The following is a 13,586-nucleotide window of genomic DNA, read 5'->3' on the forward strand; positions in this document are numbered from 1 at the left end:
CCCCCTGCTCCTGCTTTCTCTCTCTGTGTATCTCTGTCGCAAATGAATAAATTTAAAAAAAAATCTTTAAAAAAAAAAAAAAAAGACCGAAACTTTGTTGCAGAGAAGAGCTGCCTGCTCAGGGGAGAGCTCAGGAGTGCACAGTCCTCCTCTGTCTCTCTTTGAGTGAGTAAATGAGATTGTGTGCCCTGTAGCAGCCATGACCATGGCCCAAGTGGAGTCATTATCATTACATCCTTAACCAAGCGGGAGTCGCTACCATCACATTCGTAATCAAGAGACACCCTCCCGCCCCAGAGCCAAAGGTAAGAGATCATAAGGAGATGGGAGTTTGTTTCCACCACTTCTGTGAACATTAGTACATCTAGACGAAACCGGCTTATTGCCTCTTTAGAGGCAGCTACTGAATGCACACATAGGTGGGGTTAGGAAGGATTAGAAAATACTGTGTTTCTTGCCCTTAATTCCTCTAATTAACTCATGGGCTAACAGAAAAAACTAGAGTCAGAATTTTTAAATTTTTATTCATCCATTCATTTATTTAATATTCACTGATACAAGCACTATTTTAGGTGTGAGGGATACAATGGTGGATAAGATACAGTTCATGTTCCTAAAAAAATAAAATCTATGAGAGAAAGATAAGAGATTATAATCCAGGATCATAACAGTACAGAACGGTGGTCCCCTTCAGTACTCCCTCCTACTCTATCTCCAAACCCTACTTAAGAGAAATAATCGAGTTTTTCTCATTTTTGAGGCATTCGTGCCTAAAATAATTTGGGAATCAAGCACATAAACGGCTTTTGTAAACTTTCCTCAGATTGACCACTATTGTGAAGTTAACCCGCAAATCACACATTCACAACATGGAAAAGCTATGATCATATATCAGTTTATTCAACCACGTCTATGCACGCCCAGAAAAATTAAATTCAGCCAAGGCCAGGTCTCTAAGTGAAGAGCTGAGAAGCAGAAAGCACTACCCTGTTCTCATCCACTTACTACAACTTACATTCTCACTGTTTGCATTATCCTTTAGAATACAGCTTTATCTGTGAAGGGCCACCGTTAGGATAACAATATATTATGAGGAATAAGTAACATGCCAACCCACTAACACACACCAAACCCCTATAACACATGAGCAATAGTATATACCTGCACGGATTTCATCAGATCAGTTCGGATCATAACATAGAGGAGAGGTACATTTTTTAACAGAGATGGTGGGAATGGGGATGAAGGAGGCAGCCTCAGTCACTAGAGTGAGAAGTACTACAAAAAATTTTTATTTCCCAAATGTTCCTAGACCTGATCTTTAAATTGTTAAGATAATATCTAAATGTTCTCAAAGAGAGTCCAGAGTCTTGCATCGCATGCCATGTCCTAGAAGGTTCAGTATTCACACATTCATGTCCATCCCAACACCCAGAGGCCTGCTCCTTCATACTAGGAAGCCATATGACAGATCTGACCCCTCAAAGTCTGACCTTCTTACAGACCCACTGTAAAAGAACTTCACAGCTAGAGGCTTGGAGACCATCTTTGCTGATGGTACCACACTTCTGTATCAAGCTGTTTGAAAGAATCCTGTAAGAAATCAGAAAAGTCCATCACTTAAGGTAACATGAGAGCAAAGGAGCTGCAAGGCGTGAAGGGATAAAAACTGGGCAGTTCTTTCTCCCATTTCAGGCCCCACTTCTCTCAGCTCCCAAAACAGCAGAATAAAAATTGTTCACTAGCCTCTCTTTAAAATGTCTTTTTTTTTTTTGCTCTTATCCGCCATTCATTTCCTCTCCTGTTCCCTAGTTCCCTTCCTTACCCTTTCCTCTCCTCTCCATCTGTTATCCATGATCTATTTCCCCAGTCACATAATTTCTCTTCCCCTTTTCTCTTTTTTTCCCATTGTTTTGAATCCCCTTACCTTGAGATGTTTAGGGCTGATCCATCTTCCCACCTCCAGCCAAAATTGTTCCTCAGACCAATCCAGTAAAAGTCCTTTTTGAGGAAATGTTGAAGCAGTCTCTAAGGGAGAGATTGAAGATGATGGGAAAAGGTAAGAAAATGCAGGAAACTGAAGAAGAGATTCAGTGTCATGATCAAATTCCTTACATCCCCTCTCATTACCATTAATATGGACCGAATGTTTATGTCTCCCCAAAATTCATATATTGAAGCTCTAACCTCTAACATGATGGTACCTGGGGGTACAGACTTTGGAAGGTAATTAGGTCCAGACAAGGTCATGAGACCCTCACTAATGATGGGATTAGTGTCCTTGTAAGAAGAAGAGACCCCAGTTCAATCTCCCTCTATCAGGAGAGGACACAGAGGGCAGCTGTCTGCAAGCCACAAAGAAGGTTCTCACCAGAAACTGAAAATGTCAACACCTCAATCTTGGACTTCCCAGCCTCCAGAACTATAAGACATAAATGTCTGTGGTTTAAGCCACCCAGTGATACTTCGGTTAACAGTTCAAGCTGATTAAAACTACCACCTAGTCCAAATAACTAATCTCTCTTTTAAACTCTAATTCCAGAGATGCACTGCAGAGTGGAACATTTCCTAGAATTGAACTTTATGTGTATAATTGCATTCTATAGCATGAAAGATAAGATAAATATTATACTCTGCCTTCCACTATAACTTCCTCCTTGATTAGACTGAAGTTATTCAAATAACTTTTACAGAAGAAAAGCTAAATACCACTATGGAAGCAGTCGTCTTTGTCATTATCATTTAATATATAAGTTATTATTAAGCCTGTAGCAAATATACTTGTTTTTTTCCCACTACACACCCATTTTTCAAGTTCTCATCAATCTTTCATTTGACAAAATAAAAACAGGTTTTTTTTTAAAGATTTTATTTATTTATTTGACAGAGAGAGACACAGCGAGAGAAGGAACACAAGCAGGGGGAGTGGGAGAGGGAGAAGCAGGCTTCCCGCCGAGCAGGGAGCCCGATGCGGGGCTTGATCCCAGGACCCTGGGATCATGACCTGAGCCGAAGGCAGACGCTTAACCGACTGAGCCACCCAGGTGCCCCAAAATAAAAACAGTTCTTAAGGAAAAAAACATAAGATGGTTAAGTTGGCTGCACCCATAGGTCCCATGCTACCACTAGAACAGAGATAACAGATTCTATGCTCTGTAGAGTCTGACATTCAAATGAACGAGTTTATACTCTAAGGTAATTGCTTCTGTAAGTGGAATAAAATAAAGGCTAAATCCCAGAAGATTAATTCTGTTGCAGGATTTGGTGTTAGTGTAATGAATAGACTTTACAATAAACATCACCTCAGCTTTGAAAATTGCTTTTGTTACAGAGACTTTTCTTGTGATGCTGCATTTTTAATGTGACGTTAATGTTAACAAGTAATGTGTTTTTTCATGAGCAAAATTGTGAGTCTGAAGACCAACATATTGATGGGAAACTGTTACATATAAAATAAGAAGCTCAGTTTGTGTATGTTTTAGAGTACAAATGAATATTTAGAGGTATTCATATGTGTCTTAACAGCAAAGCCCCTGGGTTACAAGTGGTGAGCAAGTATACACATGTGCAGTGGCATTTGTGAACATTTGATAACTGATGTCTCTGTGTGCCCAGCAAATACTGTCTGTATAATTAATGAGATCATTGCTTGGTATCTTCTCGATATCTACTTTATTCTTAAGCCTCAAAGTCAGTGCAAATCCCTTGTGGAAAAAAAATGGAAAACTAATAAGAAAGCATCCAAATTATATCTCCATTCCTTTTATTTTGTTCCCAGGAATCTTGTGTGTTAATGGTTTTGTTTGGTTGCTTGGTTGGTTTGGTTTTCTCTGAGTTAGAGTTTAACTGGATAGATGTTAAAGAAAAAGGCCATAACTTGTTCCCGTGATCATGTACTTCCTGACCATTTGTCTCAAGCCTCCTTCCTGCATTAATGCTTTGAGATAACCAGCCATTTCATCTGGCAGTGGTCATCACGAGAGCATGATATTCTCAAATTCAGAGAACTTGCTTTGATCTCTCTCCTCACTCTGTAGACTTCTTCCATTTGGAGGAATAGAAACTCAAAAAAGAGCAGTGACATATGTTATTCCACAACAATTTAGTGGTAGGACTTGGACTAGAACCCAAGGTCTTGCCCTAGTACCCAAGGCCTTGGCATGTCCTCTACTGAGATAGTCCATCTCTCTGCAACCCAACTCTCTTTAAACTATGCTTTCTCAGGGCACCTGGCTGGCTCAGTTGGTAGGGCATGAGACCCTTGATCTTGGGGTTGTAAGTTTGAGTCCCACGTTAGGTGCACATATTACTTAAAAGATAGAGTAAAATAAATTGTGCTTTATCTAGCCCTGAAAAAAATCATGAGACTCCTAGGATGTGTCAAGAAACATGCACATTTAGCTAAGAAACCACATTCTCTTTGAAGAAACATGCCAAGAAGACAGCTTAAGCTTATATTATAACATTAGATCCCAGTATTATTTACTTTCTTGGGGTCCCAGTGTTGCCACAGAACAGGCTGATGTATGAATAAGGATGTCTACTAAAGTGAATACATCACATTTGTTTCCCATTATACCCAAGGTCAGACATCCTAAAACCTGGGCTGGGTGAGAAAGATCTCACATGGCAGAGTACAAAGTGCAGAACTAGGGGGCAAAAATAGCCACATCAGGGAAGATAGGAAGTGCCCAGACATGATTCTGGGGAGAAAAGAAACACAGGTGCTGCAGAGGGGAGGGTGTTTTGATCTTGGAAAGAGGAGAAAGAGAGAGGGAGAGACAGACAGACAGACAGAAAGAAGCAGCATAGGGAACTGCACAAGAGAAACACTTCCCCCAAACCACTGACTAGGAAAACTAGAGCAGCTGATTATCCCAAGTTTTTACAAGCAGGGGAACCCGAAGTCTGAAGCTTCAGAAGTCCATCAGCCACCACCTGGTGGAGGCTGGCAGCCATAGCAGTGCTTCTACGGGTAAGGAAGGCAGAGACCTGGGACCGGTCAGCATAGTTTGAAGATCCCCTGGGTTGTGCTGGAAGAGAGAGCTCCCCTTCTTGGGAGAGGTGGCATGGCCCCTCAGGGGACAAAAGAGCTGGTGGGCACCAGTGTGCTGCCCGGTCATTAGCATAGGAACAGAGACACCTGCTGAGAGCAGCAAACCCTGGTGCCAGTTTTTGCTGCACTTTACCATAAACTCCAAGCCACTGTGCAATCACATCACTGCTTTTCTGGGACTAATGGGCACCAACTGCAGCATGGCAAGACCTCCCCCGGAGGATCGTCACCACTCTGCACTGCTCTGGGTCTCTAAAATTTGGAGTTTTGAAGCCCAGCCAGGAGCCTGAGAGTTTGAAAACACAGGAGTACTGTGCCATGCGGTGGGCAGATGGCTCAGCCACAGACAGCATGAGGGCAGGGTCTGATGGAAGCCAGGAACACAAGAGGGGAGACTGGTCTTCTGTGAGGGCTTCCTAAACAGTGGCAGGGCCTGCCCCCCTGTACCCTATAGGTGCACGTTTACTAGGGCAAGTCAGCCTGACAACCAGCAGAGCAGGCTCCTCCCCCAGAAGAGCAGCACAAATCCTTCACACACACCAATTCTACTGACTATAGAGTGCTACAAAGCTTCAACTGTAGGGGAAATAGGATCTAGCCTCTTTTTTTTTTTTTTTAAAGATTTTATTTATTTATTTGAGAGAGAGAGAGAATGAGAGATAGAAAGCACGAGAGGGAAGAGGGTCAGAAGGAGAAGCAGACTCCCTGCTGAGCAGGAAGCCCGATGTGGGACTCGATCCCAGGACTCCAGGATCATGACCTGAGCTGAAGGCAGTCGTTTAACCAACTGAGCCACCCAGGCGCCAGGATCTAGCCTCTTAACAAGCAGACTGAAACACACCTAGTTAAAACTTGCCACACTGTGGACAAGATCCAAACACTCCCCACTGCAGGCAAAGAGAAACTCTGCAGAGGACTGACCTGAGGGATAGAGCAGCCAAAACACAACAGCACAGTGCACACTCTGAAATACATCCTAAAGCACCAGGCACTGGACAGTATAGGACCTCTTCTTAATATAGCTATTACTCTCAGGAGCGGGAAACATAACAGGCTTTTCTAACACACACACACACACACACACAAAAACATTGACCTACCCAAAATGACAAGATAGGGGAATTCACCCTAAAAGAAAGAACAGGAAGAAGTGACAACCAGAGAACTAATTAATCAAAACAGGTAAGTAATATGCCTGAACTAGAACTTAAAACAACAATCATAAGGATACTAGCTGGGCTTGAGAAAAGCACAGAAGACACTAGAGATCCCTTCCTGCAGAGGTAAAAGAACTAAAAACTTGTCAGGCTGAAATCAAAAATGCTATAACTGAGGGGTGCCTGGATGGCCCAGTTGGTTAAGCATCTGCCTTCAGCTCAGGTCATGACCCCAGGGTCCTGGGATCGAGTCCCACATGCTGAGCAGGGAGCCTGCTTCTTCCTCTCCCTCTGTCTGCCACTTCCCATACTTGTGTGTGCTTTCTCTCTGTTGCTCTCTCTGTGTCAAATAAATAAAAGTATTTTTAAAAATTAAAAATGCTATAACTGAGATGTAGAACCGAATGGATGAAATGACAACAAGGAGGGACAAAGCAGAAGAACGAATCAGTGATATGGAAGATATAATTATGGAAAATAATGAAGCTGAAGAGAAGAGGAAAAGAAAAGTATTGGATCATGAATGTAGACTTAGGGAACTCAGCGACTCCATAAAGCATAATAAAATTCATATCATAGGAATCCCAGAAGAAGAAGAGAGGGAAAAGGGGGCAGAAAGTTTATTTGAGCAAATTATAGCTGAGAACTTCCCTAATCTGGGGAAGGAAACAGTCATCCAAATCCAGGAAGAAAAGAGAACTCCCATCAAATTCAACAAAAGCTGGACACCAAGACATATCATAGTACAATTTGCAAAATATAGAGATAAGGAAAGAATCCTGAAAGCAGCAAGAGAAAAGAAATCCCTAACCTACAAGGGAAGAAAAATTAGGTTAGCAGTAGCTCTCTCCACAGAAACCTGACAGTCCACAAGAGAGTGGCATTCAACGTGCTGAATGGAAAAAATATGCCTCCAAGAATACTTTATCCAGTGAGGCTGTCATTCTGAATAAAAGGAGAGATAAAGAGTTTCCCAGACAAACAAAAGCTAAAAGAGTTCATGACCACTAAACCAGCCCTGTAAGAAATATTAAAGGGAACACTTTAAGTGGGAAAGAAAGACTAAAAGCAACAAAGACTAGAAAGGAACAGAAAATTTCCAGATACAGCAACTTTACATGTAATAACTGGCACTAAATTCTTATCTATCATAATTTCTCTGAATGCAAATGGACCAAATGCTCCAGTGAAAAGATACAGGGTATCAGAATGGATTAAAAAAATAAGACCCATCTATATGTTGCTTACAAAAGACTCATTTTAGACTTAAAGACACCTCCAGATTGAAAGTACAGGCATGGAAAACCATCTATCATGCTAATGGAAATCAAAAGAAAGCCAGAGTAGCCATACTTATATCAGACAAACTAGATTTTAAACCAAAGAATGTAACAAGAGAATTATATCATAATTAAGGGCTCAATCCAACAAGAAGATCTAACAATTATAAATATTTATGTCCCCAACTTGGGAGAACCCAAATATATAAATCAATTAATAACAAACACAAAGAAACTCACTGATGGGGCATCTAGGTGGCTCAATCAGTTAAGTGTCTGCCTTCAGCTCAAGTCATGATCCCAGGGTCCTGGGAAAGCCCCGCGCCTTGTGTCGGGCTCCCTGCTCAGCAGGGAGTCTGATTACCCCTCTCCCTCTCTTTCTGCCCTTCCCCCTGCTTGTGCACTCACTCAGGTGCTCTCTCTCTCTCTCTCTCTCAAATAAATAAATAAAAATTTTTTTTAAGAAACTCGTTGATAATAATACAATAATAGAAGGGGACTTTAACAACCCACTTACAGCAATGGACAGATCATCTAAGCGGAAGATCAACAAGGAAACAATGGCTTTGAATGACACAATGGACTGGATGGACTTAACAGACATTCACAACATTTTATCCTAAAGCACCAAAAAAAAAAAAATACAAATTTTTTTTGAATGCATATGGAACACTCTCCAGAAGAGATCACATACTGGGTCATAAATCAGTCCTCAACAAGTACAAAAAGACTGAGATTGTACCATGCATATTTTCAGACCACAACACTATAAAACCTGAAGTCAACCACAAGAAAAAATTTGGAAAGACCACAAATACATGGAGGTTAAAGAACATCCTACTAAAGAACGAATGGGTTAACCAGGAAATTAAAGAAGAAATAACAAAAAATACATGGAAGCAAATGAAAATGAAAATAGTCCAAAACCTCTGGGATGCAGCAAAGACAGTCATAAAAGGAAAGAAAAGAGAAAGGACCCAAGTAAATAAAATCACGAGTGAAAGAGGAGAGATCACAATCAACACCACAGAAAGACAAATAATTACAAGAGGATATTATGAAATGCTATATGCCAACAAACTGGGCAATCTGGAAGAAATGGATAAATTCCTAGAAACATATAAACTACCAAAACTGAAACAGGAAGAATAGCAAATTTGAATAGAACCATAACCAGCAAAGAAATTGAATCAGTAATCAAAAATCTCCCAACAGACATAAGTCCAGGGCCAGATGGCTTCCCAGGGGAATTCTACCAGACATTTAAAGAGTTAATACTGGGTGCCTGGGTGGCTCAGTCATTAAGCATCTGCCTTCGGCTCAGGTCATGATCCCAGGGCCCTGGGATCGAGCCCCGCAATGGGCTCCCTGCTCCGCGGGAAGCCTGCTTCTCCCTCTTGCACTCCCCTGCTTGTGTTCCTGCTCTCGCTGTATCTCTCTCTGTGTCAAATAAATAAATAAAATCTTAAAAAAAAAAGAGTTAATACCCATTCTTCTCAAACTGTTCCAAAAAACAGAAATGGAAGAAAAACTTCTGAACTTCTAGGAGTCTTATCTTCTATGATAAGAACCATATGATCCTCTCAATAGATGCAGAAAAAGCATTTGACAAAATACAGCATCCGTTCTTTATAAAACCCCTTAACAAAGTAGGAACAGATGGAACATACTTCAACATCATAAAGGCCGTATATGAAAGACCCACAGCAAATATCATCCTGACTGGGGAAAAACTGAGAGCTTTTCCTCTACAGTCAGGAACAAGACAGAGATGTCCACCCTCACCATCATTATTTAACATAGTACTGGAAGTCCTAGCCTCAGCAATCAGACATCAAAAAGAAATAAAAGGCATCCAAATAGGCAAGGCAGAAGTCAAACTTTCACTATTTACAGATCACATGATACTCTGTGTAGAAAACCCAAAAGACTCAACCAAAAAATTACTAGAACCGATACATAAATTTAGCAAACACAGAATATAAAATCAATGTACAGAAATCTGTTGCATTTCTATACACCAATAATGAAGCAACAGAATGAGAAATCAAGGAATCAATTCCATTTACAATTACACCAAAACCATAAGATACCTGGGAATAAACCTAACCAAAGAGGTAAAAGATCTGTATTCTGAAAACTATAAACACTTATGAAAGAAGTTGAAGAGGACACAAAGAAATGGAAGAACATTCCATGCTCATGGATTGGAAGAACAAATATTGTTAAAATGTCTATGCTACCCAAAGCAATCTACACATTCAATGCAATCCCTATCAAAATACCACCAGCATTTTCACTGAGCTAGAACAAACAATCCTAAAATTTGTATGGAACCACAAAAAAAAACCAAATAGCCAAAGCAGTCTTGAAAAAGAAAAGCAAAGCTGGAAGCATCTCAATTCCAGACTTCAAGCCATATTACAAATCTGTAGCCATTAAGAAAGTATGGTACTGGCACAAAAACAGACACATAGATCAATGGAACAGAAGAGAGATCCCAGAAATGGACGCACAACTCTATGGTCAACTAATCTTTGACAAAGCAGGAAAGAATATCCAATGGAAAAAAGTCTCTTCAACAAATGGTGTTGGGAAAACTGGACAGCCACGTGCAGAAGAATGAAACTGGACCACTTTCCTACTCCATACACAAAAATAAACTCAAAATGGAAGAAAGACATAAATGTGAGACAAAAAACCATCAAAATCCTAGAGAGGAACACAGGCAGCAACCTCTTTGACCTCAGCTGTAGCAACTTCTTACTAGACACATCACCAGAAGCAAGAGAAACAAAGGTAAAATGAACTCTTGGGTCTTAATCAGGATAAAAACCTTCTGCACAGTGAAGGAAACAATCAATAAAACTAAATGACAATCAATGTAATGGGAGAAGATATTTGCAAACGACATATCTGATAAATAATTAGTATCCAAAACCTATAAAGAACCTATCAAACTTAACACCCAAAATACAAATAATCCAATTAAGAAATGGGCAGATGACATGAACAGACATTTTTCCAAAGAGAACATCCAGATGGCTGACACATGAAAAGATGTTCAACATCACTCATCACCAGGGAAATACAAATCAAAACCACGATGAGATACCACTTCACACTGGTCAGATGGCCAAAATTAACAACATGGGAAACAACAGATGTTGGCAAGGATGTGGAGAATAAGGAACCCTCTTACACTGTTGGTGGGAATGCAAACTGGTGCAGCCACTCTGAGAAACAGCATGGAGGTTCTTCAAAAAGTTAAAAACAGTACTACCCTATTCCCCAGCAATTGCACTACTAGGTATCTACCCAAAGGATACAAAAATCTGATTCGAAGGGGCACCGGCACCCCGATGTTTATGGTAGCATTATCAACAATAGCTAAATTATGGAAAGAGCCCCAAATGTCCATCGGCTGATGAATGGATAAAGATGTGGTGTATACATACAATGGAATATTACTCAGCCATCAAAAAAGAATGAAGTCTTGCCATTTGCAAGGATGTGGATGGAACTAGTTGATATTATGCTAATCAAAATAAGTCAGTCAGAGAAAGACACATACTATATGATTTCACTCATATGTGGAATTTAAGACACAAAACAGATGGACGTAGGGGAAGCAAAAAAGAGAGAGAGAGAAGCAAACCATAAGAGATTCAACTATACAGAATAAACTGAGGGTTGATGGGGGGATGGGCCAAAAGGATCATGGGTATTAGCAGGACACTTGTTATTGATGAGCACTGGGTGTTATATGTAAGTGATGAATCACTAAATTCTACACCTTAAACCAATTTTACCATATGTGTTAACTAACTAGAACTTAAATAAAAACTTGAAATTAAAAAAAAAAAACCTAAAAGATATGCAAGTTTTCTCATCCTCTTCTTTATAGAAGAGTAAAAAAGTTCACCTGGGTGAAAGGGCTTACCCAAGTCTCCCTATTGAATAAGCATCCAAGTTTTCTCTCTCAGTACTAAACTTTTGCATTACATGAGGCAAATAATAGATACTAGTAATAGTATTACCTTCTAGTAATAAATAAGATCATATTGTGCCCCTGATTAATGCTCTCTGATGGTTTCCTCTTTCACATAGAATAAAATCAAAATCATTACTACGTATTACAAGATTTTACATGATCTAGACCCTGCCAACTATTTATTCACTTACTAGCTTCCAGTCAGGCGAGCCTTCTTTCTGTTCTTTTAACATGCCAAGGTCATTTTTACTTTAGGGTCTTTACATAGCTTTTCCCTTTCCCTAGATTTTCACATGGCTGTCATTCAGGCTTAGGTCTCCGCTCAAATGTTACCTCCTTAGAGAGGCCTTCCTTTGCTGGCCAATCTAGAGTAATACCTACATTCACTGTTATACTGTTTCATTTTCTTCAAAGCATATATCACCATATTTATTTATTTGTTTGTTGTCTGTCTTTCCTCTAACTAAAATGTAAGTACCATGATAGCAAGAATTTTTGATTGCTGTTGTATCCCCACCACTTAGGAAAATATATGAAGTGATTTAATTTAATTATCTAATATTATTTAATAATATTTACAGAATTAAGAAATTTAAAGACAAGTCTTATGCCACAAGAAATTAAAACCTTTTGAACACAAACTCTCTGCACTTTTTACTCTACCCCCATGGAGTACTTACTTATATATGTTGGGGGTAGGGAGGTAAACTGAAGAGTCAAGGAGCGTAAGAGAGATGAAATGATGTCCTAATTTCCAGAATAGCTTGAAACCTTTCATGCAGTTCTTTTTTTTAAGATTTTATTTATTTATTTGACAAAGAGAGAGAGACAGCGAGAGAGGGAACACAAGCAGGGGGAGTGGGAGAGGGAGAAGCAGGCTTCCTGCTGAGCAGGAGCCAGATGTGGGGCTCGATCCCAGGACCCTGGGATCATGACCTGAGCTGAAGGCAGACACTTAACGACTGAGCCACCCAGGTGCCCCCCTTTCATGCAGTTCCTAACCAACTTGCTTTAAAGGATTATTTAAATTGGAAAAAATGAGTTTTTCCTCATTTCTCCAGCGGAATGACAAGAAAAACAGTCTCTTTCTTCCACTTATTTCAAGGGTAGAGGGATGGCTAATAAAGCAAAGAGATGAATAAAGACTTGCTCAAAAACCTCAGGTAGAGTCTGAAGGGCTGGGATTAGATAGTGCCCACATACAAAATGCCAACCCTGCACTAATTTACTACTCTCGGCCCACACAATTCTGAGTCACGTGACCAGGCCAGTTTACTACTTCTCACTGATGAGGCTGGGGAGTGAAAACTTTTATATTCCACTTTCACTTGAAAACCTGCGCACTTGGAATAAGCCTCAAAACCAGATTGCAATTACCTATGTTATATGTACTCATGGATAGTGTGTGTGCGTGTGTGTGCGTGTGTGTATGCATGCGTGTGTGTGTGTGTGTGTAGAGAAGCAGCATAGAAGTATAAACAAGGGTGTTACCTCAGAATCCTTGTCCTACAGATAGGGTGTGAACTAAAGGACTCAGGTTTGTTATATTTACTGTGGAGTTTGTGATGTTTGGTCATATTTTAGAGAGAAAATATGCAAAACCTAAAAGCAAAATGAAGACAGAACTCAAACAGATAAAATCAGATACATTTTTCTTTCTTTTTTTTTTAAGGTCAATATTTATGCCTTATACACACACAGACACACTTTTGCAAGTAGTATTTTAAAATTGTAACTTAAATATTATTAAGGCATAGAACATACTCCTTAAAATACCAAACTAACATGGTTTATGGGATATATCTAAGTTCTTTCAACCCTTATGGAAATAAACTAATAATATGTCAAAGTTACTTGGTCATATCTTCAATAGGCTAATCTAATATTAGGAATTATATCCTTAAAAAATTACTCCAAGAAAAATAATTCATATAAATATGCTTTAACTGCATAAAAATTAGAAATAAGTGAAATTTTGTCTAAGAATATGAAAAATAGATAAGCAATAATAGAATATACAGAACCTTAAAAAACAAATACCTAAAATAATTTAATGTTTGGAAAAAACAGTGATGAAATAATGTTATATGATAAAAGCA

General features: G+C 39.5%; 1 protein-coding gene across 4 annotated transcripts in view; it reads right to left on the bottom strand.

Moving 5' to 3' along the window:
* Positions 1-532: 532 nt before the first annotated feature.
* Positions 533-13,586, bottom strand: part of KLRG1 (killer cell lectin like receptor G1) — a 47,749-nt gene continuing 34,695 nt past the window's right edge. For all 4 annotated transcript variants that reach the window (XM_027593107.1, XM_027593104.1, XM_027593106.1 and 1 more), the window contains 2 exons: positions 1,928-2,028; positions 533-1,593 (listed from right to left, as the gene is read on the bottom strand). In XM_027593107.1, the coding sequence (XP_027448908.1) occupies positions 1,482-1,593; positions 1,928-2,028 (213 nt within the window). In that variant the 3' untranslated portion in view covers positions 533-1,481. The remainder of the gene's footprint in view (positions 1,594-1,927; positions 2,029-13,586) is intronic.

The sequence above is a fragment of the Zalophus californianus genome, chromosome 9, assembly GCF_009762305.2.
Source record: "Zalophus californianus isolate mZalCal1 chromosome 9, mZalCal1.pri.v2, whole genome shotgun sequence".
Classification (NCBI taxonomy): domain Eukaryota; kingdom Metazoa; phylum Chordata; class Mammalia; order Carnivora; family Otariidae; genus Zalophus; species Zalophus californianus.